At 36.4% G+C, this 27,651-nt stretch overlaps 1 protein-coding gene and 1 long non-coding RNA gene across 2 annotated transcripts in view; one reads left to right on the top strand and one right to left on the bottom strand.

The window, feature by feature from the left end:
* The window catches only part of LOC129030077 (uncharacterized), a 1,381,814-nt gene that overhangs the window by 1,275,164 nt on the left and 78,999 nt on the right, over window positions 1-27,651 (top strand). Inside the window, exon 8 of the long non-coding RNA XR_008500551.1 lies at window positions 10,757-10,825. This is a non-coding gene — a long non-coding RNA (uncharacterized LOC129030077). The remainder of the gene's footprint in view (window positions 1-10,756; window positions 10,826-27,651) is intronic.
* On the bottom strand, window positions 9,269-9,807 carry LOC129030073 (small ribosomal subunit protein eS12). The gene has a single exon (XM_054474945.2). The coding sequence runs from the start codon at window positions 9,726-9,728 to the stop codon at window positions 9,330-9,332; it is 399 nt and encodes a 132-aa protein (XP_054330920.1). The 5' UTR covers window positions 9,729-9,807; the 3' UTR covers window positions 9,269-9,329.

Here is a 27,651-nt window from a genome sequence, read left to right as displayed (position 1 = left end):
TGGGTTAATGCTGGAATGAGCTAAGACTTTGGTGGACTGTTGGAAAAGCATGATTGTGTTTTGCAATGTGAGGATATGAGATTCGGGAGGGGCCAGGGATAGAATGATGTGGTATGGCTCTGTCCTCACCCAATTCTCATCTTGAATTGTAGTTCTCATAATCCCCACATGTTGCGGAACGGATCTGGCAGAAGGTAATTGAATCATGAAGGCGGTTACCTCCATTCTGTTCTTGTTACAATGAGTGAGTTCTCATGAGATCTGACGGTTTTACATGGGGCATTTCCCCTTTCACTTGGTGCTTCTCTATCCTGCCATCATATAAAGAAGGATGTGCTTGCTTCCCCTTCCACCATCATTGTAAGTTTCTGGAGGCCTCCCCAGCCATGCTGAACTGTGAGTCAATTAAACCTGTTTTCTTTATAAGTTACCCAGTCTCAGGTATGTCTTTATTAGCAGTGTGAGAATGGAGTAATACAATAAGTTTTTTTTGACTATTCATCTATATCTATCGATCTATATATATTGATTTATGTATCTATATTGGGATTGCTGATGTCTAGGACATAAATGTGCTCAGTTTCATGAACCATTTGATGATTGTTTTTTTGGTGGCTATCTCAATCAACAATCCCAACAGCAGTACATGAGGTTTCACATTTGTACTCAGTCTCTCTAACATCAGATTTTCTATTGTCTGCCATTCTGATTGCCAAAACAGCCATACCATTCTTTTAATTTGCATTTCTCTGCTTATAAAATAATCCAAGAGCCTTATAATATACATTCTGGACATTAAAATTTCTTTTTATAATAATAGCATACTATATCAGTTACTTGCTTTCTAAATGATTTCCTTCACTTTTCTCTTTGATTTTCAAAAATTCATTACATAATCTAAATATCAATTCAACAGTCATAGGTATAGGGGAAAACATGTGTTTCAATCTGAAGAAAGTACTTTAACATCATGACTGCTGAATTGCATAGTGAGTATATTTAGTCTTGTAAGAAACTGCCAAACCCTTTGTTTTAAGCGGCTATATGATTTTTCATTCCTATCAGCAATGAATAAGAATTCCTGTTGTTTCACATTCTCACTAGTATATAATGCTCCCACATTATTGTTTTAATATGCAATTTCTTATTTATATATGATGCTGAGCATTTCTTTATATGCTTATTTGGCATTTGTGTATCTTATTTGTTGAAGTGTTTGTTTGGATCATTTGCCCATTTTTTAAATTGGGTTGTTTGTTTTCTTATTAAGTTTTAAGAAGTCTTTTATATTTGGGATACAAGTCTCTTATTAGATATACATTTTGAAATATTTTCTTTCTGTCCATAACTTGTCTTTTCATTTCCTTAAAAGTAACTTCTAAAAGTTTGATAATGTCGAGTTGTATATTTACATCTCTGATCCATATTTAGTTAATTATTGTGGAAACAACCGGATCTCTGTCTAGCTTCAAATTTTAGCATGAGAATGTTCAATTGTTTCACACCATTTGTTGAAATGGTTGTCCTTTATCCTTTGTATTGCCTTTGCTCCTTTGTCAAAGATCAATTGAGTGAATTTGTGTGACTCTATTTCTGGACTCTCTCTTCTGTTCCATTGATCTATTTGTCTATTATTTTATAAATACCATGCTATCTTGATTACTATAGCTTTACACTATGTCTTAAAGTCAGGTAGGGTCAGTCCTATATCTTTGTTGTTCCTCAATGTTATTTTTGCTATTTTAGGTCTTTTGCTATTCCCTAAAAACATCAGAATCAGTTTGTTGATATCCACAAAATAACTTGCAGAGATTTTAATGGGTATTGCATTGAATCCATAAGTCACATTGGAAAAACCTGGCAATCTAATAATACTGAGTTTTTCTATCCATGAATATAAAATATTAACCAATTTATTTATGTCTTCTTGATTTCTTTAATCAGATTTTTCTAGATTTCCTCATATAGGGGAAATATATGTGTTATATACTTTGTGATATTTATACTAAGTATTTTATTTTTGTTGCTAATGTAAATATACTGTGTTTTTCATTTCATTTCACATTTTTTCATTGCTGGTTTGTAAGAAAGCAATTTAATTCTGTATATTAACTTTGTATCATGAAACCTTACTATAACCACTTACTAATTCCAGGAATGCTGCCAATTACTTGAGATTGCCTACATAGACAATAATGTCTTATATGAAGAAGACAGTTTTATGTCTTCCATTACAAAATGTATACCTTTTGTTTCCTTTTATTGTTTTATTGCATTAGCTAAAACTTCTAGTATGGTATTGAATAGGAGTCATGAGGGGGCACACACTTGCCTTGTTCCTGGTAATAAATGGAAAGTGTAACTGCCCAACATGTTCTTCCTGCTTGCTGCACAGATAAAACCAGTTCATTGACCCCACAGTATTGCAGTAGACAGAGTTTAATTATGCAGAGCTAGTCAATTAGTAGCTTGGGGTAATCACTCTATGCTTATATATTAGTTTCAACATCTAATTCGTCTTGGGTTTCGTCTTCATTGATTACTGGTCTTTTGTGAATACTCATGTCTTTCTGTTTTACATATGTTGAGAAATTTTGGATTGCATCCTGTGCATTGTGTAAAACATGTCTTAGAAATTGACATCTATTATGTTCTTCTAAAGAGTATTTTTTTAATGATGAGAAGGGACTCAAAACAGTTTTTGTGTTGTGATTTCTGTTTGTTTTTTCTAAGCTTACCTGTGCTACTTGGAGTCATCTGCAGGCATTTATGGTTCATGAATTAACCAACAGTTTGAGCAAAATTATATCAAGAATTGAGGCTTCCCTTATCTGTCTCTCTTCTTTCTTGGATTTCACTGCCTCTGTTTATGGTTGCTGTTGCAATGATTTCTACAACCTAGACCTTCTCATCAAACCAATACATTTACTATTGAAATTCTATACCCTGTCCTTACATTAAAAGCTGTAAGCATAGGGAAACTCTTTCAGTGCCATTTCCTTCCTAAGAGTGTAAGTTCCCTTCTTCCCTTCAGTATCTGCCTGCTACTCCCAGTGCTTTCTAGTCATCTTTTTAATTGTTTATTTGCTGTTTTTAGTTATAAGGACAAGTTGGTCTGGTAGGGGGTATGTAGCCATATTGGAAATAATACCCTTGGAACACAGTGAACACTTGAAATTTGATTTTGGATAGGGTAACTGCTGAATTTATAGGACTATGTATATTTATATATGCATGCTGTTATGATGTCTTTTATAAGCAAAATAAATCAAGAAATCATTATTAATTGGATCCTATACCTCTATTTCTTATTTCCTCTGACTTAATGCTTTGTCTAGAAGTTTCAGTATATTGTAAGAAGTAGTGGTAATAATGCACATCCTTTTTTTTTTTTAGTTGAAATGTTTTGAGATATTTTTTCTTTTAAGTAGGCTGTAAGTAAGATGACTTGCCACAAAAGTTCTGTAAGGAGGAAAAACAAACTTTTTCCAACTAATACTGAAAAAATTTCAATAAATCTCCAACAGCAACTTATGATGAAAACACTCAAAACTAAGCAACTTACTTTGTTAAATTTAGCTACCAAAGGGGTGTGTGTGTGCATGCACATGTCATCTTACTAGATTTTATGACATCATATCATGCTAGCATTCTAGGAATAAACCATTTTGGAACTTAATACATTTTAATACACTTTACATTTTTTTCTATTTTTCAATTTTGTATTTTAATACAAATTTAAATTCTTTTTTTGTTTGTTTGAGAGCCTCACTCTGTTGCCCAGGCTGGAGTGCAGTGGTGCAATCTCAGCTCACTGCAACCTCCGCCTTCCAGGCTCAAGTGATTCTCATGACTCAGCCTCCTGAGTAGCTGGGACTACAAAGCCAATTTTGAATCAGTTTCTATGTTTATATACATCCTATTGGTTCTGTTTCTCTGAAGAATCTTGTAAAACTCTTTTCTGTGTAATGAGTGAGAGAAAGGGATTATATATTTTAGAAAGTTTGCAAAGACTAATCTATAAAAACATCTCAACCTGAAATTATTTCAGGGGTTCAGTATTTTATTATCATTCATTTTGTCTTTTGGCTATTACTGTATTTAAATTTTCACATAATATTTTCATTTGGTTATTTCTTTTGACTGCTTACTTCTTTTTCATAGTCCCAATATTTTTAATGATATGTTTCAGATATTTCTAATGCTTAATTTTGGTTTGGCAAGGGAAGTCTGTCCAATTATTTATACTTTTTGTCCTATTCTTTTCTTTTTCTTTCTTCCTTTTCTATTATTATTATTAGTATTTTACAAAATTAGAAATCTAAGATTTCCTAATTTTATTCTTTGAGTTAATAGTCTCTTAGGAATAACAGCTACATCGGCTGGGAATATATAGCCCAGAAAATTGGTACCACCCAGACTCTGAATTATGTATTCCAAGATGAATTCAGAAAGTGGGTGTGGAAAATGTTCCTCAATGTAGAGAAGCTCTTTTGTTACAATCTGAGCACATCAACTCAATCCATTTTCCTGCCTCAACACATACTCAACCAGGAGAATTTTTTACTTCGCTGGGCATTGCTCACACCCAGGGAGTTCTCCTCCGGGTTTTAAGCACTGGGACAACTGAGGGCACAGAGAATAAAGACAAGGAGAGAAATCACAAAGACTGACCACTCTATCTCTATCTTTTCTTCTTCTTCATCACAGCCAATTTAGTAATCCCACACCTTCTCCTCCCTTCTACTTTGCTTGTTATTTTTTTTTTTTAAGTTATAAGTAATGGGACAGGTGGGGAGTGATACCATCAGGCAATTTGGAGAAAAGAAAAAGGGAACAACAACAATGCTCTTCTTCTACCTGTCCTTGTGCCTCTGGCCTTCTTCTAATCTGACATCAGGACTTACCACCTTCTGCCTCTCTAGGGGCTCCTCTAGGTTTCAGTGGTCTGAGATCTGTCAACTTATTTCTTGCTTTTGTGGCATCTCCCAGGTTATGATCTGGGAAAAAAAAAAAAGCCAGCTTCCTATGCTCATCCTGTCAGAAGCCAAGAATCAGAATTTTTTTTTCTGTATCATTTTAATTCAAATGCCCCACTTCTTCCACTGAGGCAATTTAAAAATTAGATATAGAAAATTAGAACAATTAGAATTAAAAATAAACATAACTTTTGAACAGACACGGGAAGATAAATCCTCCCCATTTTGAGGGAGCTAATAAATACGCCTTAGCACAAAATTTAAATCTGTATTTTTCCATAAGTTAATAAAAGTTGCAAAGCTGGCCCTTATTCATGCACATACACAAATCCATTTGCAGGGACATTTTTTTCCTAGAGAGTCTCTGAATTTCCATAGCACTTAACTCCTGATTGTAACCACTGGAATAGGTCTTTTCTTCCTGGAGATTCTAAATATTCGGAGTAGGCTAATCTAAGGTTTCTTATGGGCTGTCACTGGGTTGAGACATTAACCGTTATTCATTCCAGAATGGAAAGTACTTGTTGTAGACTTTCTAGAATTTTCTGAATCTCTCATTTCTTTCCCCACTATTTGCTAATGAATGCTTGGCAATTTATTGTCCAGTAAGAGAAAACTTACATAAAAGCTATTTTCCAAGAATCTACCAACAAATTTAGGAGACCAAATTTTAAAAAATGTTTAATGCATATGTAGAAGCCAAAGAAAAACTTTCTTTGCCTTCTGAAGGTTCACTGAAAAATCAGCTCTGTGAACCACAGTGATTACCCTCACCTCTCAAAGGGGTACAGAAATTTATATAACACCTTGAGATTACAGAAAAAATGGGGACATCAGAGCAGGGCCACAAACAGGTTATGGAGATAAATCAGGTGATAGTGGCAAGACAGGTTATGGGAAGTGGGGAAAGAGAAGGCTTACGTAGCAAAGGTGCTCTTGATGTATACATGAAACTTCACAGATAGCAGCCTTCAAAGAAAACAAATAGTAAACGTTTCTTTCAGATCTTTAAATGTACCAGACGCTCAGTAAATCTTTCCTAGATCTAGACAAAGAAAGGCCTGGTGGCCTCAATTCAGATTCTTTACAGATGCAAACCTCTCCCACAAAAGACAGCTTTGGAGGGCTACTGCTGTTTACTTACTGGCTCTGAAAATGCCAAAGAAATGTATTTTAAAATGAAATATTCGCATTTCCTTCATATATGTTGCATAAACCTGTCATTTTCAAGCTTAAAGTTTCCCCACAAATGTAGGTGCTCTCAATCTAGGTGTAAAAAGGGGTATAGTGTCACCGGCCTGATGATGAAAGTCACAAATGATCTGTTCAAAGAAAAACACAATTATGTGTATTTTTTTCTATCTTAAGAGCTTAAGTGTCTTTGGGAAATATGGTCTAAATCAAAGAAAATGTAGTTATCCTCACTAAAGTCTAACATGTATGTCTAATCACAAAGGAAATAAAGCAGCTTTTTACCTAACATTGAGCTTTACCCTGTATACGTAAAACTATACTATAGAAACTATAAAAATATATCTAGGAAATACACATTCCCCTCAGTCCTTAAATGCTCCTGCCTAAGGCACCAAAAAATAATTCATACTGTGAGTTTAGTCAGTGCAGAACACTGGAGCCACTAATGAGCAGAACAGCAATCAGTGAATGATTGAAGGCACTACACTTCCAATGCAGCTGAATAAAGGATCTCTGTTTCCTGAGAGAACATGCCATTCAAAAAAATGCACCAAGGTCAACGTAGTAAAACTCAAAATACAATTCTGTTTTGTTTTTATTTTAAAAAATGATCAAATTCAGAAGCTATCTGGTAAGTGGTAAGGATAGTGTTTCTAAAAGAATAGAGAACAGGAGATACCTTAATATTAAGATTTGGCCAGGTGCCGTGGCTCACGCCTGTAATGCCAGCACCTTGGGAGGCCGAGGCGGGCAGATCACGAGGTCAGGAGATCGAGACCATCCTGGCTAACACGGTGAAACCCCGTCTCTACTAAAAATACAAAAAAATTAGCCAGGCGTGGTGGCGGGCGCCTGTAGTCCCAGCTACTTGGGAGGCTGAGGCAGGAGAATGGCGTGAACCTGGGAAGCGGAGCTTGCAGTGAGCCGAGATCGTGCCACTGCACTCCAGCCTGGGCGACAGAGAGAGACTCAGTCTCAAAAAAAAAAAAAAAGATTTCACTGGGTACAGAGAGAATGTCTTCACCTGCACACTTGAAAGTTCATTTTAAGCAACGATCTTCTTTGCTGTTAGCCCGCCTACAATTCTTTCATAATCCTGAGAAATGTGACTGTCAGCTATTTCCATCCCCCAGCCCTATTTTTCCTCTTACCATGCTATACTTTGCATGCCCTCATTACACTTTACTATACTTTACTAAGTTGTCTTAATGTAGTAGACTACAAATTACTTCAAGAAAGGGACCTTATTATTTTCTTCACTGTCTACCTGATAGTTATCACAGTTCCCAGATCATAATAGATGCTTATCAAACGTTTGAAATAAAATAAGGTATAAAAAATGTATGATATACCACAATGTTAGGTGTACAGAATCTGATAAATGAAAGTCAAAGACCATGTGAATTATATTTTGCTCCTAACAAAACATGATCAAATCACGTGCAAACTCAAAGGAAAATATAAGTTCTTTAAGGTTTATCTCCAGGGCATTTGATGGTCTAGAAAAATATTGTCCAATATAAACATCATGGGAACTACATATGTTATTTTAAGTGTTATGGTCACCACATCAACTAAGAAGGAAGAGATGAAATTAATTTTAATAACATGTTTTATTAACTCAACATATACAAAATGTCATTTGATCAAAAGAAAAATCTTAATGAGACATTACATATATATTTTTTTTCATTCTAAGTCTTTGAAATCTGGTGTATATTTTACCCTTAATAGCACATCTCAATTCTGAGAGCAACATTTTACGTTCTTGAAACCACATATGACTATTGGCTGCCACGTTGCACTGTGTAGGTCTAAAGCAGTGCATTTCAAATTTTAATGCGCACAAGACACACTGGGGATATTACTAAAGTACAAATTCTTTTCAAATAAAATTGTTTTTCATCTTTTTTCTCCAAGCACTTTGGAACTTTTGCTCACTGACTAGACCATCTCCAGTTTCTGGGGGAGGTGAGCAGGGCAACTGCAGTCATGTAGTTGGGAGGACAGGAGCATCTTCTCATGACTTGCCATATGGGAAAAGTGGGATGGAGGGAAAGAAAAAAAATTAAATTAATATATAATGTTGCTGCTGGGTAGCTATGTTAGGGTAAACTGTTACAACAAATATTCCTGAACCTCAATGTCTTATTAAAATAAAGGATTCTCTCTCATTCTGTAAATCAGCTAGAACTACCTCATTGAGGCCTAGCAAGTCATGGGGAGACGGGTAACAGAAAGAACAATATTTTACCAGTGTTTTTTGTCATGAGGAAATATTTGTCATTTCTTTCTTTTTTTTTTTTTTTCCCCCTCCTGAGACAGAGTCTTGCTCTGTCACCCAGGCTGGAGTGTAGTGGTACCATATCAGCTCACTGCAACCTCCGCCTCCTGGGTTCAAGTAATTCTCCTGCCTCAGCCTCCCCAGTAGCTAGGATTATAGGTGCCTGCCACCATGCTTGGGTAATTTTTATATTTGTAGTAGAGACAGGGTTTCACCATGTTGGCCAGGTGAGTCTCGAACTCCTGACCTCGTGATCCGCCCACCTCAGCCTCCCAAAGTGCTGGGATTACTGGCGTGAGCCACCGCATCTGGCCTAATATTTGTCATTTCTTAAAGGACTGCAATAGCTTTTAGATGAACTGTCTAATTGAGAGTGTTAGAAATATTTAAATCAAATTTAAATTAGAAAATTGGAAATCATGGCCTTGAGCTGGTGTATTTAATTTTCTTGCTGATTGCTCTGTGTGCCTTTTTATTGCTTAGGGTTTTCCAGTTGTCCAAAATATATTCATATTACTCATATTTTGTTGCCATGTAGATGAGTTTAAGAACCCATTTGTCCACAAACCTTTCAGAGAGAATACCTTTTATTCGATCACTATTTTTGCTTCCATCATCATGTTTTAGTTAAACTCTATCTACTGCAGACAACTAATGCACAGAGGTTCAAATCAGACCCTCTGGCTCTCATGGGTATGCTCTTGTTCACCAGTATGTTTTTCCTTGGAAGGTAAAAAAGTATAATAACATAAGTGAAAATAAGGATAAGCTTATCAAAGACATAAACAGGACATTTAGATTGTTGGAACCATTTTCTTTTTTTTTTTTTTTTTTTATTTTATTTTTTTTTTTTTGTGAGTCAAAGATTTATTTCATTTCTTGCATTTGAAATACTCTTCGATGACATCCTTGGCCTGAGACTCCTTGCCATAGTCCTTAACTACTACACAACTGCAACCAACCACTTTACGGGGTTTCCCCTCTCTGTCAATTTTACAGAGGCCTACCCATTCTCCTAGTTTCTTGTTGTCATCCACCTTAATCAGGTTGATTTGGTGTTCAGCACAAAGCGCTTCCACCAACTTGACATACATAGGCTCATCACAGTTGGATGCAAGCACACAAAGATGGGCTTGGCGCTTGTCTAAGGCTTTGGCAGCTTCGCGAATTCCACGTGCTAAGCCATCGTGGATGAGGGCGGTCTTCAGAACCTCTTGTAAAGCAGTATTAACGTCCATTACACCTCCAGCAGCAATGCCTTCCTCGGCCATGGCGGTGGGTTACGGGCGAAGCTGAATCTTGAACGCACCCAAGCCTCCGCCTCCGCGCGACTCGGCGGCGGCAGGGAAAGAGCGGAACCATTTTCTTTACCATAGATAGCTTTCTATTATTTTACTTCTTTAGTTTCTTTCCTCCCAATTCTCTACTAGCTTAATATTCTTAAATCTATCCTTCTTATTCTACAGATCTTGAGTTATTCCACATTTTAAGATGTTACAACCTTTAAGAACTAGATCTTAATTATCTAGATTTATTCCCACTACTTTAGAGTAGGGACTACGCAATAATTTCGTCAAAGATTATTTGTACAAGCCTGACTCTCTACTTAGTACCTCATTGTTTCCTTTGTCTGGAATGGTTTTCTCCTCTCACAACCATTATTTATTTATGCAATGATCAATCATAAAAGTCCTGATATAGGAAGTTTTTCCTGATCAGACTAATTCAACTCTTGACCTCTTAAAGCATTTATTGCCTTTTTTTTTGGTATAAATTTACTGTGTGTTATATTATTCTTTTAACTTTTCTCTATATAGGTTTCATGTCACTTTTAACTAGATCTGTGAACTCCATAAAGTCAGAAATCATGTCATGAATTTATTTGCATTCTGAATAGTATAGTACTTTGCATATAAGAATTGCCACATAAATGTTTATTGTTGAAGATATAATAAGAATCATGAGAGAGATTCCAACCCTTCTACTCTCCTGGAATAAGAGTACAAACTTAGAGAAAATATTACTGCTAGAAATGAAAAATATAGAAATGATTAATCACATGCACCTCTAAGAATATTATAAAATCTATTAGCCTGCACTTGAGAGAAGAAATACAGTATAATTTTTTTTTCAGTTTCAAAATCCAGGATATTGAAAAATTCTTGTATTCCTACAAGAGAGTGAATAGATGATCAATCAGATTAATAACTCCTAAAGCACAACAAACACATGAGAACCCGATCTAAGAAATATTCTATAGCCAAAAGCCCTTCACAGAATACCATGATTTATTTTTCAGAGGACGGATCCAACATTCAAATGGTCTTGGGTCTGCATCTTAGCTCGGCCACTGGATAGCTGTACAATTGTAAGCAATTTATCTACTCTCAGTTAACGCTATTAAAGTGGGATAAATATAATAACTGTTATATCTACCTCATAATATAATTTTGAAGATTACATGAGATGATCTAACTGCTGATATTAATTGTCTTCTTGCCAAGGAAATGATCTGAATCTTTATATGGTAAAGAAATAAAGGATAGTCTAGAAGTTCTGTCACATAGTCAGATCACATGATTTGGGAGGAATGTTGCAAATAATATGTAATAATTACAACATAAAGTATAAGAGATTCCTATTGTCTCTGCACCTAAAGTTAGTAACAATGATGGATATGAAACTCCATATTCTAAAGAAAATTGTTTGATACTAACAGATGGCAAAGCTGAACTATGCTTTTCACTCTCTTCTAGCTTATTTAAAAAACAGATAAAAATTTATTAGAGAGGGTAGATGTTTTTGGAAGAAATATGCAAGCATGGAGAGAACTGTGATATTTTCTCTCCCATCCCCATTGGGTAAGGGAGGAGGGGACACTCTCACCTATGCCAAATAAGAGGGGGCCCTAAGAGATCTCCTGGGCATAATTAGGGAACCTCCCTCCTATTCACCAGCTGCATTCAATGACCTGCAGAAATTCCAGACCAGCCTGTGCTGATACCCAAGTAGTGTGTGATATAATCCTTTGAAAAGCTTGACAGCAATTCTCTAGAGTTTAGAAAGACTGAGGCTGATGGCTGCCTCTTGAAGGAAACTAAAAATATTTCACCCCAAAATATACTGCTTTGACATATTTTGAGATAGATGTTCAGAGGTCTTGCAGACAGAAGTAGCCCTGCAAAGCTGTCTTTCGTGAGGGAGATTTGTACCTATAGAGGAAATAAAGTGAAATAAATAACAGATGTAAATAGTCTGTCTCTGAAGCTCCTTCTTGTCTGGATCTAGGAAAGATTAACTAAGAGTCTGACACCCATCTATTCTTTCTGAGAGCTGCTACTGTGTGATTTCATCTACCTAACAAGACCACCTTTGCCAGCCAATCCTTTCCTCCGTTCTCCCTCCCATAACCTGTCTTGCCACCACAACTTATTTGGCCGTGCCTCAAGCTCTTATTCTTTCTGTAACTTCAAAATGTTATGAAACAGCCTGGGCAACATAGTAAGACCCCGTCTCTACAAAAAATTTAAAACTTGGCTGGGTGTGGTGGTGGTTGCCCATAGTCCTGTGTACTCAGGAGGCAGAGGTGGGAGGACCACTTGAACCTGAGAGGTGGAGGCTGCAGTAAGCCATGATCTGCACTCCAGCCTGGGCCACAGAGTGAGACCCTGAAAGAAAAGAAAGAAAAGGAGGGAGGGAAGGAAGGCAGGGAGGGAGGGAAGGGTATCAACCATCTGGCCATTGCATAGAGTTTTTCATATTTGTATGACTCCCATCCCTGTATGGATGTGAATAAAATTTGTATGCCTTTTTTCCTGTTAATCTGGCTATTAATTTGTTTTATAGACTCAAATTATCCAATCTTCAGGGGAAAAATTTAAACATCCCTATGCTCTCAACTAAAAAAGTCTTAAGGTAGGAGACAATCTAGGTACAAGGGCAATAGCAGGGCAAGGTGGAGAGGGAATAGCTAGAGAATCAAGTGCAATTCCACCTTATTTTTTAATCTACATCAAGTAATTTTACTGTGTGGTGTGGAGGCAATCTCAGAAATCTCAGAAAAACAAAACAATAATATTTCCCTAAATGAGCCAACACTGGAATGCTTGTCATGAAGCAGGACATTTCACCAAGTGACAAGTGTAAATATTACTAGCTAAGTCTCATCCTTTCTCCTTGCCAGAGCCTAGTGTCTTGATTGGTGAGGAATAGTTAGAGCAGTAAGTGAGGAGAGGAAGTTGAGCAGGGAGAGAGAAAGAAAAGGACAAGTACTACAAGAACCCTCTCAAAGTTTCTAAAGTAAGTAGGCAAACAATAATTATTATGCTGGTATGTTAAATACCTAAAAATAATAGGTCTGTTACAGTCTCAAATGATTGGAAAACTATGAAATCCACCAGAGATATTTCCATTGGGTTGCAAAAAGAAATACAAAAGAACAGGTTTGAGGACCAAAAGTAGAATAAGAAGCTGCTTTCTGATATTACTGCTTTACTTTTTTGTGTTTGTTTTTGTTTTTGTTTTGAGACAGGGTCTCACTCTGTCACCTAGACTGGAGTGCAGTGACACAATCACAGCTCACTGCAACCTCCAACTCCTGGGTTCACGTGATCTTCCTGTCTCAGCTTCCCAAGAAGCTGGGGTTACAAAGAAACATGCCACCATGCCTGGATAACTTATATACATTTATATATAATTTTCTTTTTTCTGGAGACATGGGGTCTCCCTCTGTTGCCCAAGCCAGTCTCAAACTGCTAGGCTTAAGTGATCCTCCCGCCACAACCTCCCAGAGTGCAGGGATTACAGGAGTGAGCCAACACACCCAACTCTGCTTTACTATTTTAATGCAGCCTATTAAATACATCCATCACAGTTTATTTCATGCAATATTATGTATAAAAGAACAATATACTTACTGGTTCTGACTAAAAGTGATTCTATAACACTGCTCTCATTCAACTGCATTTTAATATGTTTCCTGATTGTGAGAAATGAAGGGAGATTTTTGTTCATCATCTGAGAATTGTGCATATTTGTGTGCATACATCTATTCATTTAGAAATAATTAGGTAAGAGTCTATAAGTGAGTCACCTAGGTAGATTGCATTACACATGGGAAAATTATCTACTGTGTATGTTGTACTAGAACATAGGCTGAAAACCCCCAACCGATACCTATGCAGCCAATAAGATATCTGGGATTACTTCAGAATAATTCAAAGTAGGGAAGGTGGGTTGCATAAAAGTAAAACAAGATGAGTACTGAGTTAAAGATAATTTCAGAAGCTGGAAGACAGTTGCATAGTGTTTACTATATTACTCTGTTTTCTTGTATACACATATTTGAAATTTCCCTTAATAAGATGGTGATAAAGAAACAAAAAGGCCAAGTACCCTGAGTAAACTTCTCATGGTAAAATGCATTGGTGGGTTTCCAGGAATTAAGGAAAATATTCAAAAATATTATATAAAAACTGCATAGACTGTCAATAGAGGTACTTACTAATGGACCTAGTAGCAAAGTGGAGGAAGATTAAACTGATACTCTTTCATTTTAACTGAGTTGTTCTAAGAGAGTGGTCCAAACCAAGATGAAAATAAAAATGAAATAACAAAATATAATAAAAAGTAAAATACATATCTGATATCTAGCAGAAGCCAATGTATACTCTCTCTACAGACAATATCCCCAAGTTGAGTCATCTACCTCATATCTAGCCTTATAGACATGAACATCAAGCAAAAATTAGCTCATAGTCAAAGATCATCAACAGTACTTAAATTCAGTTTATCATATAAATGCACCCTGCCTGGCACTGCTCTCTTCAAAGTAAGCATAGGATAGTTTATCATTCTGTCTAGCTCACCCTCTGTTTGTGACTTTCTTTCAGAAAACCCTACTTTGTGGTTATACTGCATGATGCTAATTTTGTGCCCATACCCTACATTAGCAATGATATACTAGGCTTATTGCTAATTCCTTACTTAAAAGGAAACATTTCCAAATTTTCCTTATTATGAATATATTTTGTAGATATCCTTAAGCAGTTAACCAAGTTTTCCTCTATTCCTAGTTGACTCAGAATCTTTTTTAAAAAATCATAAATAGTGTCAAATTTTATAAAATAATCTTCCTGCTTCAATGGAAATAATTATATGACTTTATTATCTAATTTGTTAAATGTGGAAAGTTATATTAAGCCACCTTTACATTCTTTGGACACAACCAGTTTGGTGATAATATACAACAATAAAAAAATAAAATATTAGAATACAGAATAAAACAATACAATTTTGAGCATAAACTTTTCAGTGATTTTAAGAAGTGCTTTTATTTCACATATTAAATTCAGCATGTACTAGATTAGCAAGTATTGCCTACATTTTCTTTTAAACGTCCAAAGAATTATGAAAAATCACACAGCCTAAAAAACCAGCACTTCAGAATTTCAGATATCTCAGTGAATGAATTTTAAAATATCATAAATATTTTAAAACACACACATTAGGCGAATACAAACAATACAAAATAAATGTATAGTGTCTAAAATATTTTTCAATAACAATTAAAATAAATAAATAAATAAATATGAAGAATTTGGAAAATATACTAAGGCAAAATTTTAAAGAGTGTCGAACATACATTTAAGGACTAACACCACATGTTGGTACTGGATGATCTTTAGTAAAATCATTCAATCACTTTTCCCTTCTGTTCCCCCCCAAAAACCAACCAACACACACACACACACACACACACACACACACACACTCTCTCTCAGATGCTTGTATCTTAAATGCAGATGACTCTTTAGTTTCTAATGCCATCACGATAGGTGAAGGAGTCTCACAGGTTGTGTGATGCTACCCAGTAAGGAGGGTAAATTCTGCATTGGTGCATTCAGAACACTGTCACACAGACTCTGCATTACCCAGTGACTACCTGGAGACGACAGGTACCTCGACATGAAAGTACACATGACTTACAGTTTTTTGGAGTGGACTTTGCTGATGAGATATGGGTGACAGGGAGCAGTGGGGGTTACACTTCTCACTTACTGTCTGTTTGAACTTAGACAAGTTACATAATTACTATAAGCTTCATTTGTAATAACATCTATCATTAAGGTAGTTATGAGAACTCTATGTATGATTTCTCTACAGTGCTTGGAGGACTAACTGACCTACAGTACAGAACCATTTATGGCTCTCATTATCATGGGCCAAGTGGGAGATTACATTCTCCCTTCCTTTTCTGTGGATGCCATATTGCTTAAAGTTTCCAAAGATGCCTTCCAAAACCAAGAATTAGTCTTGCTGAGTACTAAGCTGAAACTGTTCAAGAACATATGCCCTTATATTTATTATCTCTCCTTCCCTGCCTCATTTTATGCTTTCATTGAGCCCTGCCACCCAGGGATTGCACTATCCAATAACATAATACCAACAGTACATTTTAGACTCATGCATTGTTTTCTAGATCACAGAGCTAAGACTATGACAAAGTAAGAATGTAGCCATATTGGAAATAATACTCTTGGAAGAGGGTATTATTATCCCAGAATTTTCCTGGGATAATTACAAATTAGGAAATATATTGAAAATGTTTGATATATTCATAAATCATGGAGAAGGAAAAAGTCCATAACAACCTCTCAGTAGATAACAAACACAAATTCAGTAGAAGTCAACATACATTTTTGAATAATGAGGCCGGGCATGGTGGCTGACACATGTGTGATCCCAGCACTTTGGGAGGCTGAGGCAGGGTGGTGGCTTGAGTGCAGGAGTTTAAGACCAGCCTGGGCAACATGGTGAAACCCCATCTCTACAGAAAATACAAAAATTAACCAGGTGCAGTGGCTCACACCTGTAGTACCAGCTATTCTGGAGGCTGAGGTGAAAGGATTGCTTGAGCTGGGGAGGCAAAGGTTGCAGTGAGTCATGATTGTACCACTGCACTCCAGCCTGGGCAAAAGAGTGAGACCTTGTCTCAAAAAAAAAAAAAAAAAAAAAAAAAGAAAGAAAGAAGAATAATGAGTTATATAAATAATTCAAAATCCTATCAAATAAGAGTTTTATTTCTACAAGATAAAAGAAAATATATTTCTTTCTTCCAAATCATCTGCCAACCTGATTTCAAACCCAGTCCACATTAAATTATTCTCATTGAAATTAGAATCACCACTGGAATGCCAGTCATGTATGACTATGTAGCATTATTATGTATGTTCTATCTAACAAAGTGATAACAGAAAACCAAATGAGTTATGCTGGAAAGACCATATAATTACTTTCTTTATTATATTTACCAAATAGCACTTAATTTATATAGTTGTTTTACATAGCAATTCTGTGCTCAGGAATTTATCATTTAGATATACATGTACTTGTTGCTAAAGATGCATGGGTCAATTGATTTTACACTCCAGAAAGGCAGGGATTATGAGTGTTTTGTTTATGATTGCATACCCAACACCTTGCCCAGCACTTGGCCCATGATAATGAGAGCCATATATGATTCTGTACTATAGGTCAGTTTGTCCTCCAAGCACTTTACAGAAATCAATACATTTGACTCTCACAACCACCTTAATGATAGATGTTATTACAAATGAGGCTTGTAGTGATTATGTGACTGTCTAAGGTCAAATAAACAGTAAGTAATGAGACAAGAATTTGAACCTCAACATTCTGATTCCAGAACTACTTTTGATCATTCTGATACTTAAGGCTTTTCATATGTAGAAATCACATAGCTGTTGTACAAAAAATTACTTTTTGACTATTCCATGTGGAATGAGTAAAAAGATGAAAAAGATGTATAAATAAATTATTGAATGACAATGCCAATTGTTACCAATTTATAAAAATAAAAACAAGAAAATAATAAATATAGCAAGAGCCAAAAAATAAAAGACTGATAAAATAAAAATTGGTTAATTCATCTAAAGCAATCTATAAAATCATTAAGAACAGTGATAAATCTCAATGTACACAAGTATGGGAAGACACGGTGCTATGTGAAAGGCAAATATCAAGTGTGATACACAGAATAATGACCCCTCAAAAACATCCGTGTTCTAATTCCCAGAACTTGTGAATATATTACATGGCAATGGGAAAATTAAGGTCACAGATAGAATTAAGGTTGCTAATCAGCTGACCTTGAGATGAAAAGATCCTGGATTAGTCAAGTGAACTCAATGTAATTACAAGGGTTCTTGTGAATGAAAGAGCGGGGCAAGAGGATCACTTTCAGAGTCAAAGAGAGATATGAAGATGCTACACTGCTAACTTTGAACATGGAAGGGAGTCACAAGCTAGTGAATGTGGGCAGCTTATATATGCTAGAAAAGGCAAGTCAACAAATTTTCCCCTAAAGCTTCCAGAAAGAATGCAGCTCTGCCAATACCTTGATTTTAGCCTTGTGAGATTCATTTCAGATTTGGGGCCTCTAGAATTATAAGAAAATAATTTGCATTGTTTCAAGCCACCAAATTTGTGGTAATTTGTTGCAGCAGCAACAGGACAAACATATACCAAGTTGGAGAAGCATATTTCATTTTTATGTATAAAAGCATATATAATTAGGGTAATATTATTACACGCAGTTTAAAAACCTTATCTTCTTTAGATTTGTATTTTCTCACTTTGCAGAGCATTTGTAATTATTACATATATATTGCTATATAATACGTTGTCAGGAAATAATAATAATATGTAAAATATTTAGATAGAGCAATATTTAAATAGGGAAAAATACACACACATGAAGATGAGTTTAAAGATATATAATAATGAACCATGTTATTTGTTGTATTTTCACATAAATTGCACTTTCCAGTTGCAAATAACTATTTTCTTAAGTTTTCAAATTTTTTTTTTTTGAAACAGGTTCTCACTCTGTCTTCCAGGCTGGAGTGCAGTCCCACAATCATAGCTCTACATAATCTTGAACTCTGGTGCTCAAGTGATCCTCTTGCCTCAGCCTTCAAAGTAGCTAGGACTACAGGGGCATTACATTACACCCAGCTATTTTTTTTTGACAGAGGTTCTCACTTTGTCACCCAGGCTGGAGTGCAGTGGCATGATCTTGGCTCACTTCAGCCTCTAACTCCCAGGCTCAAACAATCATCCTGCCTCAGCCTCCTAAGTAGCTGGGACTATAGGTGCACCACCATGCCCAGCTAATTTTTAAAAATTTTTTTCATAGAGGCAGGATCTTGCTATGTTGCCCAGGCTGGTCTTGAACTCCTGGACTCAAGCAATCCACCCACCTCGGCCTACCAAAGTGGTGGGGTTACAGGTTTGAGCCACTGTGCCCGGCCCCAGCTAATTTTTTAATCTCACTATGTTGCCCAGACTGGTCTCAAGCTCCAGGCCTCAAGTGATCCTCCCACTTCAGCCTCCCAAAGTGCTGGGATTACAGATGTCAGCCACTGTATCTGGCAATTTCCAAAATTTCTACAATATGCCTGTGATACATGTAAAATTCTCAGAAAAAGCAATAAACATTATTTTTTATTTATTTATTTATTAATGTTTTTTGAGACAGAATTTCGCTCTTGTTGCCCAGGCTGGAGTGCAATGGCACAATCTCGGCTCACTGCAATCTCCGCCTGCCAGGTTCAAGCAATTCTCCTGCCCCAGCCTCCCGAGTAGCTAGGATTACAGGCATGCATCACCACGCCCAGCTAATTTTTGTATTTTTAGTAAAGACAGGGTTTCACCATGTTGGCCAGGAAGGTCTCGATCTCTTGACCTCGTGATCCACCTGCCTCGGGCTCCCAAAGTGCTGGGATTACAGACGTGAGCCACTGTGCCCAGCCATTATTTTTATTTTAAATATAACTTGGATTTTACACACTGCTCATGGAAGGTGACACAAGAGACATTAATAAACCAGTTACCTTTTAAAATCAAAGGTTGGTGCCTGAAAATTGATGTTCCCAAATTCACCAAAGCAGAAAGGTGAACAAAATATTTCAGTTCATTATCATAAATGTCTGATATATTTTTATCTAAATGTAAAAAAAAAAACCATGCACATCTTATAAGCAAACATGGCAAAAATCATAGCTTGAGTCAAAGAAAAAGTTGGCATTGATGAAATTGTGTGCATATATTCTAAATAAAATTTGAAAGGCAGGCACATAAATGTAGGTAACACCTTCATCATTTTTATGCTAACAGGGCTGAAAGGAAAAGAATTAATTACAACCAATCATTGAAGGCTCCAGGCAGTAGTGAAGTTTTTTAATATTTTTCTAGACTCATCTTCCATTTTTTCACTAAGCGCTTATATTAGTTTCCTATTGCTGTATAACAAATTGCCACAAACTTAGTGGCTTAAAACAATATACATTTATTATCTCAAAGTTTCCAAGGGTCAGAAGTCTGGACACAAGCCTGTTGGTTTCTCTGATTAGCTTTTCACCAGGCTGAAATCAAGGGGACAGCCAAGGCCATGATGTCATAGAAGGTTGGAAGTCGTCTTCCAAGCTCACTGGTTATTGTCAGAATTCATTCCCTTGTAAATGTAGGAATGAATTTGTCATTTACTTGCTGACTGCCTGTCTAGGACTGCTTTTGGATCATAGAGGTCCCTCTCAGCTCTTCACAGCAGTTCATAGCTTGGTTGTCTGTTTCTTCAAAGCTAGCAAGTGAACAATTTCTGCTGCTTAGAATCTCTCTGACTTCTTTCAAGTATCGACCTGATTAGGTTGGGTATACCTCGGATAATCTTCCTTCTGATTAATCTAAAGTCAACTATTCAGGATTTAATTACAACTGCAAAATCCTTTTGCAGCAACATCTGGATCAGTGTTTGATTAAAAACTGGGCACATATATGCATGTACACCACAGCTAGGGAATCCCGGGAAACACTGAGAATTCTACATACTTCATACTCTAACTATTAAACTATTGACTCTTTCATTAAAGGTCCTGGACTTTTTCACCTCTGTTCTGCATTTCTCATGTCATCCTCCATGTTGGAATGCCTCTATCATGTTTCAGTAGGAGAATTTTTAAAATTTTATTTTTTAACACCCTTATTGGGATATAATTCACACACCAAATAATTCAGTCATGTAACATGTACAATTCAGTGATTTTCACTGTATTCAAAGAGTTGCGTAACTTTCACCACAATTCATTAAAAAACATTTTTACTACCTCAAAAAAAATAGAAAAATTAGAAACCCAGATTGACAGCAGCGAGATGGCTGACTAGAATTGCCTGGTGTTCATCATCCCCACAAAAAAGGACCAAAAGAACAAATAAACAACTGTAATACAATTAGAGCCTGTGAAGAAGCGTGGTGGAGTACAGCAAGGGAGTGGTGAAGTCCCTGTGGATCATGGAAACCGAGGATAGCAGCATAGAGAGAAGAGCAAGGCACCCTACCTCTGCTGCCCCATCTCTTCTGCCAGGATCAGATGAGCTCAGAGTCAGGAGGGACTTCCCTTTGTGAGGAAAAGGTAAGTAGGAGGCCCCCAACACCCCACATTACTACCACAGACACCTGCAGTTTTTGCTACAGAAGAAACCACCAGTCCTCACAGGCCCTGAGCCCAGTTTGGGGAGCTGCTTAGAATTCAGGTGGCTACATTGTTCCAGAGGAGGAGATTACATTGTGCGCTGCCTCCTGCCCCATGACCCAAGCTGTTACAGCATACTGCCTTTCTGAAACCAGAGTCACTGCCAGAGTGTGTCCTGTTCTGGGGGCAAGTAGCCTCTGCATCTGTCCTGTCCTAAGGCTCTGCCATCATTCTACCGTGCTCACACAGGTGGCTGCAATGCAATGATCCTATCTGCTCAGAGTGAAGCCACAAATAGATGTAACTCCAATGCCCAGGTCCATGTGATGTCCTGCCTCTCAAGGAACAGGTGATCCTGCATAGTGTGAAAACTAACCTTGTGTGGGCCAGGCAAACTGCCACGCACTAGAGCCCCCAGCAGGAGAAAAAGTTTCAGTGACCTCCCCATGGAAACCCTACCCTCAATCTGGCTGAACTGCTGTGGGCCTGCACCCTCTCCAGAGAAACAGCCTGGCTGCCACACTCTGAAACTAACCAAACCAACGTGTTCCTGCATCCTTGGCTGAAGAAACAAACCAGCAAAACTTTCTCTGGGAACCCTGCCCTAGAGTTAGCAGAACTCTTTGTTGTGCACCTGCACCCTCAGCCTGAAAAAGAGACTAAGGACCCTATTTGCAGTGATTTTGGCTTCTGACTGGCCAATCTATGATACACCATGTCCCCAGCCTGAGAACAGATTCAGTGAGGCCACCTCCGACAAAACAGTGCCACCATTGCCACCATAATCTCCTTTAGCCTAGGCAGTGAAGGCATTGGCAGACATCTCTGACATGGATTATAGGAGAATAAACTGCATGGAAACTATACTACTGCATTTATCCAGAATCAAAACTAATGCACACCATCCAACTGACTCCCTAGGACCCATCTACAGGAATAATTCTCTGCCTACAAAAGCTGCTCCACAAAATTGAAAAAGGTAGGCTGTTTCTCCAGATGTTCAGATATCAACATACGGACACAAGGGACATGAAAAAGCAAGGAAACATGACACCTTTAAAGGAGTACAATATTTCTCCAGTAACAGATCCCAAAGGAAAATATATATATATAATGTCTGAAAAAGAATTAAAAATAATAATCTTAAGAAAACTCAGTGAAAAATAAGGATTATAAACAATTCAATAAAATCAGTAAAACAATTTACTATCTGAATAGAGAAATTCAACACAGAGATAAATATAAGAAAAAAAATTGGAGCTGAAGAACTCAATAAATGAAACAAAAGGTGCAACTGAGACCTTCAACAACAGACTAGATCAAGAAGAAAAAAGAATTTCTGAGCCTGGGTATGATGGCTCATGCCTATTATCCCAGCACTTTGGGAGGCCAATGGGGGAGGCTAGCTTTAGGCCAGGAGCTCAAGACCAGCCTGGGCAACATAGGAAGACCCCCATCTCTACAAAAAATAAATAAATAAACTTAGCCTTGAGTGGTGGCATGCACCTGCGATTCCAGCTATGCAGAAGGCTGAGGTGGGAAAATTGCTTGAGCCCAGGGGGTTGAGGCTGCAGTAAGCCATGATCACATCTCTGCACTTGAGCCTAGGCAACAGAGTAAGAACCTATCTCAAAATAAACAAATAAATAAAATTCTGAATTCAAAGATCTTTTGAAATAACAAATTTAATAAAGTTACAAGATACACAACATAAAAATCAGTAGCATTTCTATATGCTAATATACGCTATATGTAGTAGCATTTCTACATGCTAGTAATGAACTATCTGAAAGAGAAATCAAGAAAACTTTCCCATTAAGAGTAGCTATTAAAAAATAAGTTACCTAAAAATAAACTGAACGAAGGTGGTGAAGCTCTCTTCACTGAGAATGATAAAATATTATTTAAAAAAATTGAAGAGTATGAAAATAAATGGAAAGATATCCCCTGTTCAGGGATTATAATTAATATTGTTAAAATGTCCATGCTGGCTGGGCGTGGTGGCTTATGCCTTTAATCCCAGCACTTTGGGAGGCTGAGGTGGGCAGATCACGAGGTCAGGAGTTTGAGACCAGCCTGGCCAATATGGTCAAACCCCATCTCTACTAACAATACAAAAATTAGCTGGATGTGGTTGCATGTGCCTGTAGTCCCAGCCACTCAGGAAGCTGAGGCAGGAGAATCATTTCAACCAGGAGGCAGAGGTTGCAGTGAGCCGAGACCGTTCCACCGCACTACAGCCTGGGTGACAGAACTAGACTCCATCTCAAAAAACTAACAAACAAAAAAAAATGTCCATGCTATCCAAAGTATGCATTCAATGGACTCTCTAACAAAATACCAATGACGTTCTCCATAGAAATAAAAAAAAAAAATCCTCAAATTCCTGTAGAACGACAAAAGACCCTGAATAGCCAAAGAAATCTTGAGGAGAAAATAAACAAACAAACCAAACCAAATAAAAAAACAAAACAACAAACCCAACAACAAACAAAACAACAACAACAACAACAAAGCTGGAGGCATCACACTGGCTGATTTCAAAATATGTCTCAAAGCTAGAGTAACCAAAGCAGTATAGTATTACTACAAGAACACAGAGACATATACCAGTGGAACAGATAGAGCCTAGAAATAAATCCACAAATCTCCAGCTAACTGACTTTCAATAAAGGTGCCAAGAAAACCAGATAATGGAAGAAGAATAATCATTTTAATAAATGGTACTAGAAAAATTGATAACCATATGCAGAAGAAAAAAACCAGACCCTTATATTTTACTATATTTAAAAATCAACTGTAAATTGATTGAAAATTTAAATGCAAGACCTGAAACTATTAAACTACTAGAAAAAAACATATAGGGGAAATGATTCATGACATTGGACTACACAAATATTTTTTGGATAAGAGCTCAAAAGCATAATCAACAAAAGCAAAAATAGATAAATGGGATTACACTAAACTTAAAAAACCTTCTGCACAGAAAAGGAAACAATAAACAGAATGAAGAGACAACCTAAAGAATGAGAGAAAATATTTCCAACCTTTATATCTGACAAAGATTACTATCCAGAATATATAAGAAATTCGAACAATTTGAAAGCAAATAATAATAATAATAGTATCCTGATTTAAAAACTGTGCAAAACACCTTACCAGACATTTTTCCAAAGAAGATATACAAAAGACCAACAGGTATATGAAAAAATGCTATCACTAATTATCAGGAAAATGCAAATCAAAATTACAACAAGATTATCACCTCACCCCAAGTTAGAATGCCTATTATCAAAAAGACAAAAGATAACAAGTCTTGGTGAGGATATGAAGAAAAGGGAACCCTTACACATTATTCATTGAAATGTTAAGTTAATACAGCGATTATGGCAAATACTATAGAGATTCCTCAAATTATTACAAATATGACTGCCATGTGACCCAACAATCCCACTACTGGGAATATATATGAAGGAAAGGAAATTAAAGAGATATCTGCACTTCCATGTTGGCAGCACTATTCACAATTGCCAAGATAAGGAATCAACCTCAGTGTTCAACAACAGATGAATAGATTAAGAAAACTGTGGTATATATACTCAATGGAATACTATTTGTTCATTTAATAAAAAAGAACAAAATCTTATTTTACTTGAATGAATCTGGAAGACATTATGGTAAGTAAAATAAATTAGATCCAGAAAAACAAATACCACATTCTCACTCATATGCAGCATCTAAAAAAGTTGATCTCATAGAAGTAGAGAACACTGGTTAGCAGAGACTGGGTAGGTAGGAGGGAGGAGAAAATACTGGAGAGGATGGTCAATTGGTACAAAGTTACAATTAGAAAGAAAGAATAAGTCCTGATGTCCTATATTGCACAGTAGGGTTACTCTAGTCAGCAATGAGTTATTATATATCTCAAAATAGCTAAAAGAGAGGATTTTGCATGTTCCTACCCTAAAGAAATAATAAATATTTGAGAAGTTGAATATGATTACTGCATAAAGTACACATGTATCAAAACATCACATTGTATCCCATAAATATGTACAATAATTATGCGTCAATTAAAAATAAAAAAATAAAAATGAAATAGAAAATAAAAAAATAAAATAAATAAAATAAATAAAAAGAAAAAAAGAAAAAAAAAAAAGAAATCCATATCCATTAGCAGTTAATCTCAATTTCCCCCAGCTATCCTCCCCCATCCTAGCCCTAAACTACTATTTTTTTTCTCTATAGATTTGCCTATTCTGGATGTTTAATATAAATAGGATATATAATATGCCATCTTTTTTTTTTTGAGGCAGAGTCTTGCTCTGTCACCAGGCTGCAGTGCAGTGGTATGATCTCGGCTCACTGCAATCTCCACCTCCGAGGTTCAAGGGATTCTCCTGCCTCAGCCTCCCAAGTAGCTGGGACTACAGGCACGTGCCACCACGGCCAGCTAATTTTTGTATTTTTAGTAGAGATGGGGTTTCACCATGTTGGCCAGGATGGTCTCAATCTCTTGACCTCGTGATCTATCCGCCTCGGCCTCCCAAAGTATGCCATGTTTTATGACCGATTTCTTTCACTTAGAATGCCTTCAAGTTTCACCCATGTTGTAGCATATATTGGTATTTCATTCCTTTTTATTGCTGAGTAAAATTTCATTGTATGTACAGACAACATTGTATTTACTCATTCATCAGCTGATGGACATTTGAGCTGTTTCTACTTTTTGCCTGCTATGAACATGCTGTTACGAACATTTTTGTACGTCTTTTTGTGGACGTATGTTTTTGTCTCTGTAACCTGGGGGTGGAATTGCTAGGTTATGGTGAATCTATGTTTTGAAGAACTTCAAGATTGCTTTCCAAAAGAGAATTCATTTGCACTTAATTTTGCGTTCCTGTCAGTATTGCATAGGAGTCCAATTATTCACATCATTGTCAAAACTTGCTATTATATATCTATTTTACTATAGCCATCCTCGTGGGTATGAAGTTTGTAGTTTTGATTTCCACTTCTTTAATGGCTGATGTTGTTGAGCATCATCTAAAGTACTTAGTGACCATTTGTATATTTTCTTGGACCTCTTGATCTTTGAGGTTCATCTAAAAGATCCCCTCCTACCTGAAGCTTTCTCTAATTCTGCTAGCAAGTTGTGATTTGTTCTCCTCTGATTCATAACTGCATTCTTATGTTGAACTTAATTATTGATCACTCTGTGTAAGACACCATACCTAGAGTAATTGAAAATACATTTGTGAAGCAGATGTTAATTGATATTTGGTCCTCAAGAAGTGTATAACCATGTCAAAGAGATAAAACATATGTGCTCAGGTCACATTGCATGCTTGCTTTCTTCCTTCTAGTTTGTAAAATTGATAGCATGAGATTGCTCTCTTATGGCCCAGTGTTATAAATAAAGCCAATAAATATTAATTGAATTGAACTGTAATCCCAGCCTAAATTATGTCTAATTTGAGGATAAACTTAAGAAAAAAATTAAAGTAACAAAACACTTAACTTAAAATTATTGTTAGTTTATTTTCCCTCTTGAAATCTTCCAACTTTCAGGTGAAAGTTTCTTAAAACACAGCCAAATTAGCTCAAACCACCTGACCACTTAAGTCTTTCTCTCTAATGTATAAAATTATATTATAAAATTTTGAAAGAGGGTTATCTCAAATTGCCTCATTTATTTCCTATAAAAAATGCAAATCTCTAAACATTTAATTCCATTTGAATATTATATTCATCTTTCAAAATCAAGCTGAAATGCCTCTTCTTTTATAGTCTTTTTCTGTTTTTGTAAGGCAGTTACTTGATCTCTCTTTCTCTATTCTTCCTATTTTATGTTTTAGTTCCTTAATAGCAATTGTCATGTTGAATTGTGGTTAGCTATTTATGCCCAGCTCTCTCCATAAACTGTTTATGCTATAGACCATAGTGAGTTTCTCTATAAATTCAATTTTTTAGCTCCTATTGTTGCTGTAAAATCCATTTGATTAGATGTTATCAATTTTAGATAATTCAGTGAGCATTATTGAATCTATTACCGATAGAATCTATTACCGATAGAAAGCAAGAGGTTTTTGCTATTTGTAAAATTTTCTGTAGACTGGAAAGGCAGCAGTGGCAAGCATATTTAAAGTCTATTGTTTATTTTATGCTTTCCTCATAGAAAAGAATATTATATTAATTATTTGATATACAGTATCCTAGTTCCTTTATTTGGGCTAAAATAATATATTTCTTCACCATTAAAAATTATATCTGAGGATTTAACAAATGATTAATTTTGTTTCTCTTTTTATTTTTTGAGACGGAGTTTCGCTCTCGTTGCCCAGGCTAGAGTGCAGTGGTGCAATCTCGGCTCACTGCAACCTCCGCCTCCCGGGTTCAAGCTATTCTCCTGCCTCAGCCTCCAGAGTAGCTGGGACTACAGCTGCCTGCCACCACGCCCAGCTAATTTTTGTATTTTTAGTGGAGACGGGGTTTCACCATGTTGGCCAGGCTGGTCTCAAACTCCTGATCTGAGGTGATCCTCCCTGCTCGGCCTCCCAGAGTGCTGGGATTACAGACGTGAGCCACCGTGCTTGGCCTTGTTTCTCATTTTTAAAGAATTATCTAAAATTAGCTATGTTATCTT

This window comes from Pongo pygmaeus, chromosome 12 (genome assembly GCF_028885625.2).
Source record: "Pongo pygmaeus isolate AG05252 chromosome 12, NHGRI_mPonPyg2-v2.0_pri, whole genome shotgun sequence".
NCBI classification, from domain to species: domain Eukaryota; kingdom Metazoa; phylum Chordata; class Mammalia; order Primates; family Hominidae; genus Pongo; species Pongo pygmaeus.
Note: the sequence above shows the minus strand (reverse complement) of the source record. Positions and strands in the feature narration are given on the sequence as shown.

Coding starts and splice junctions, on each gene's coding strand:
- LOC129030073 (XM_054474945.2), bottom strand. CDS start 9,728: ATGGCCGAGGAAGGCATTGCTGCTGGAGGTGTAATGGACGTTAATACT.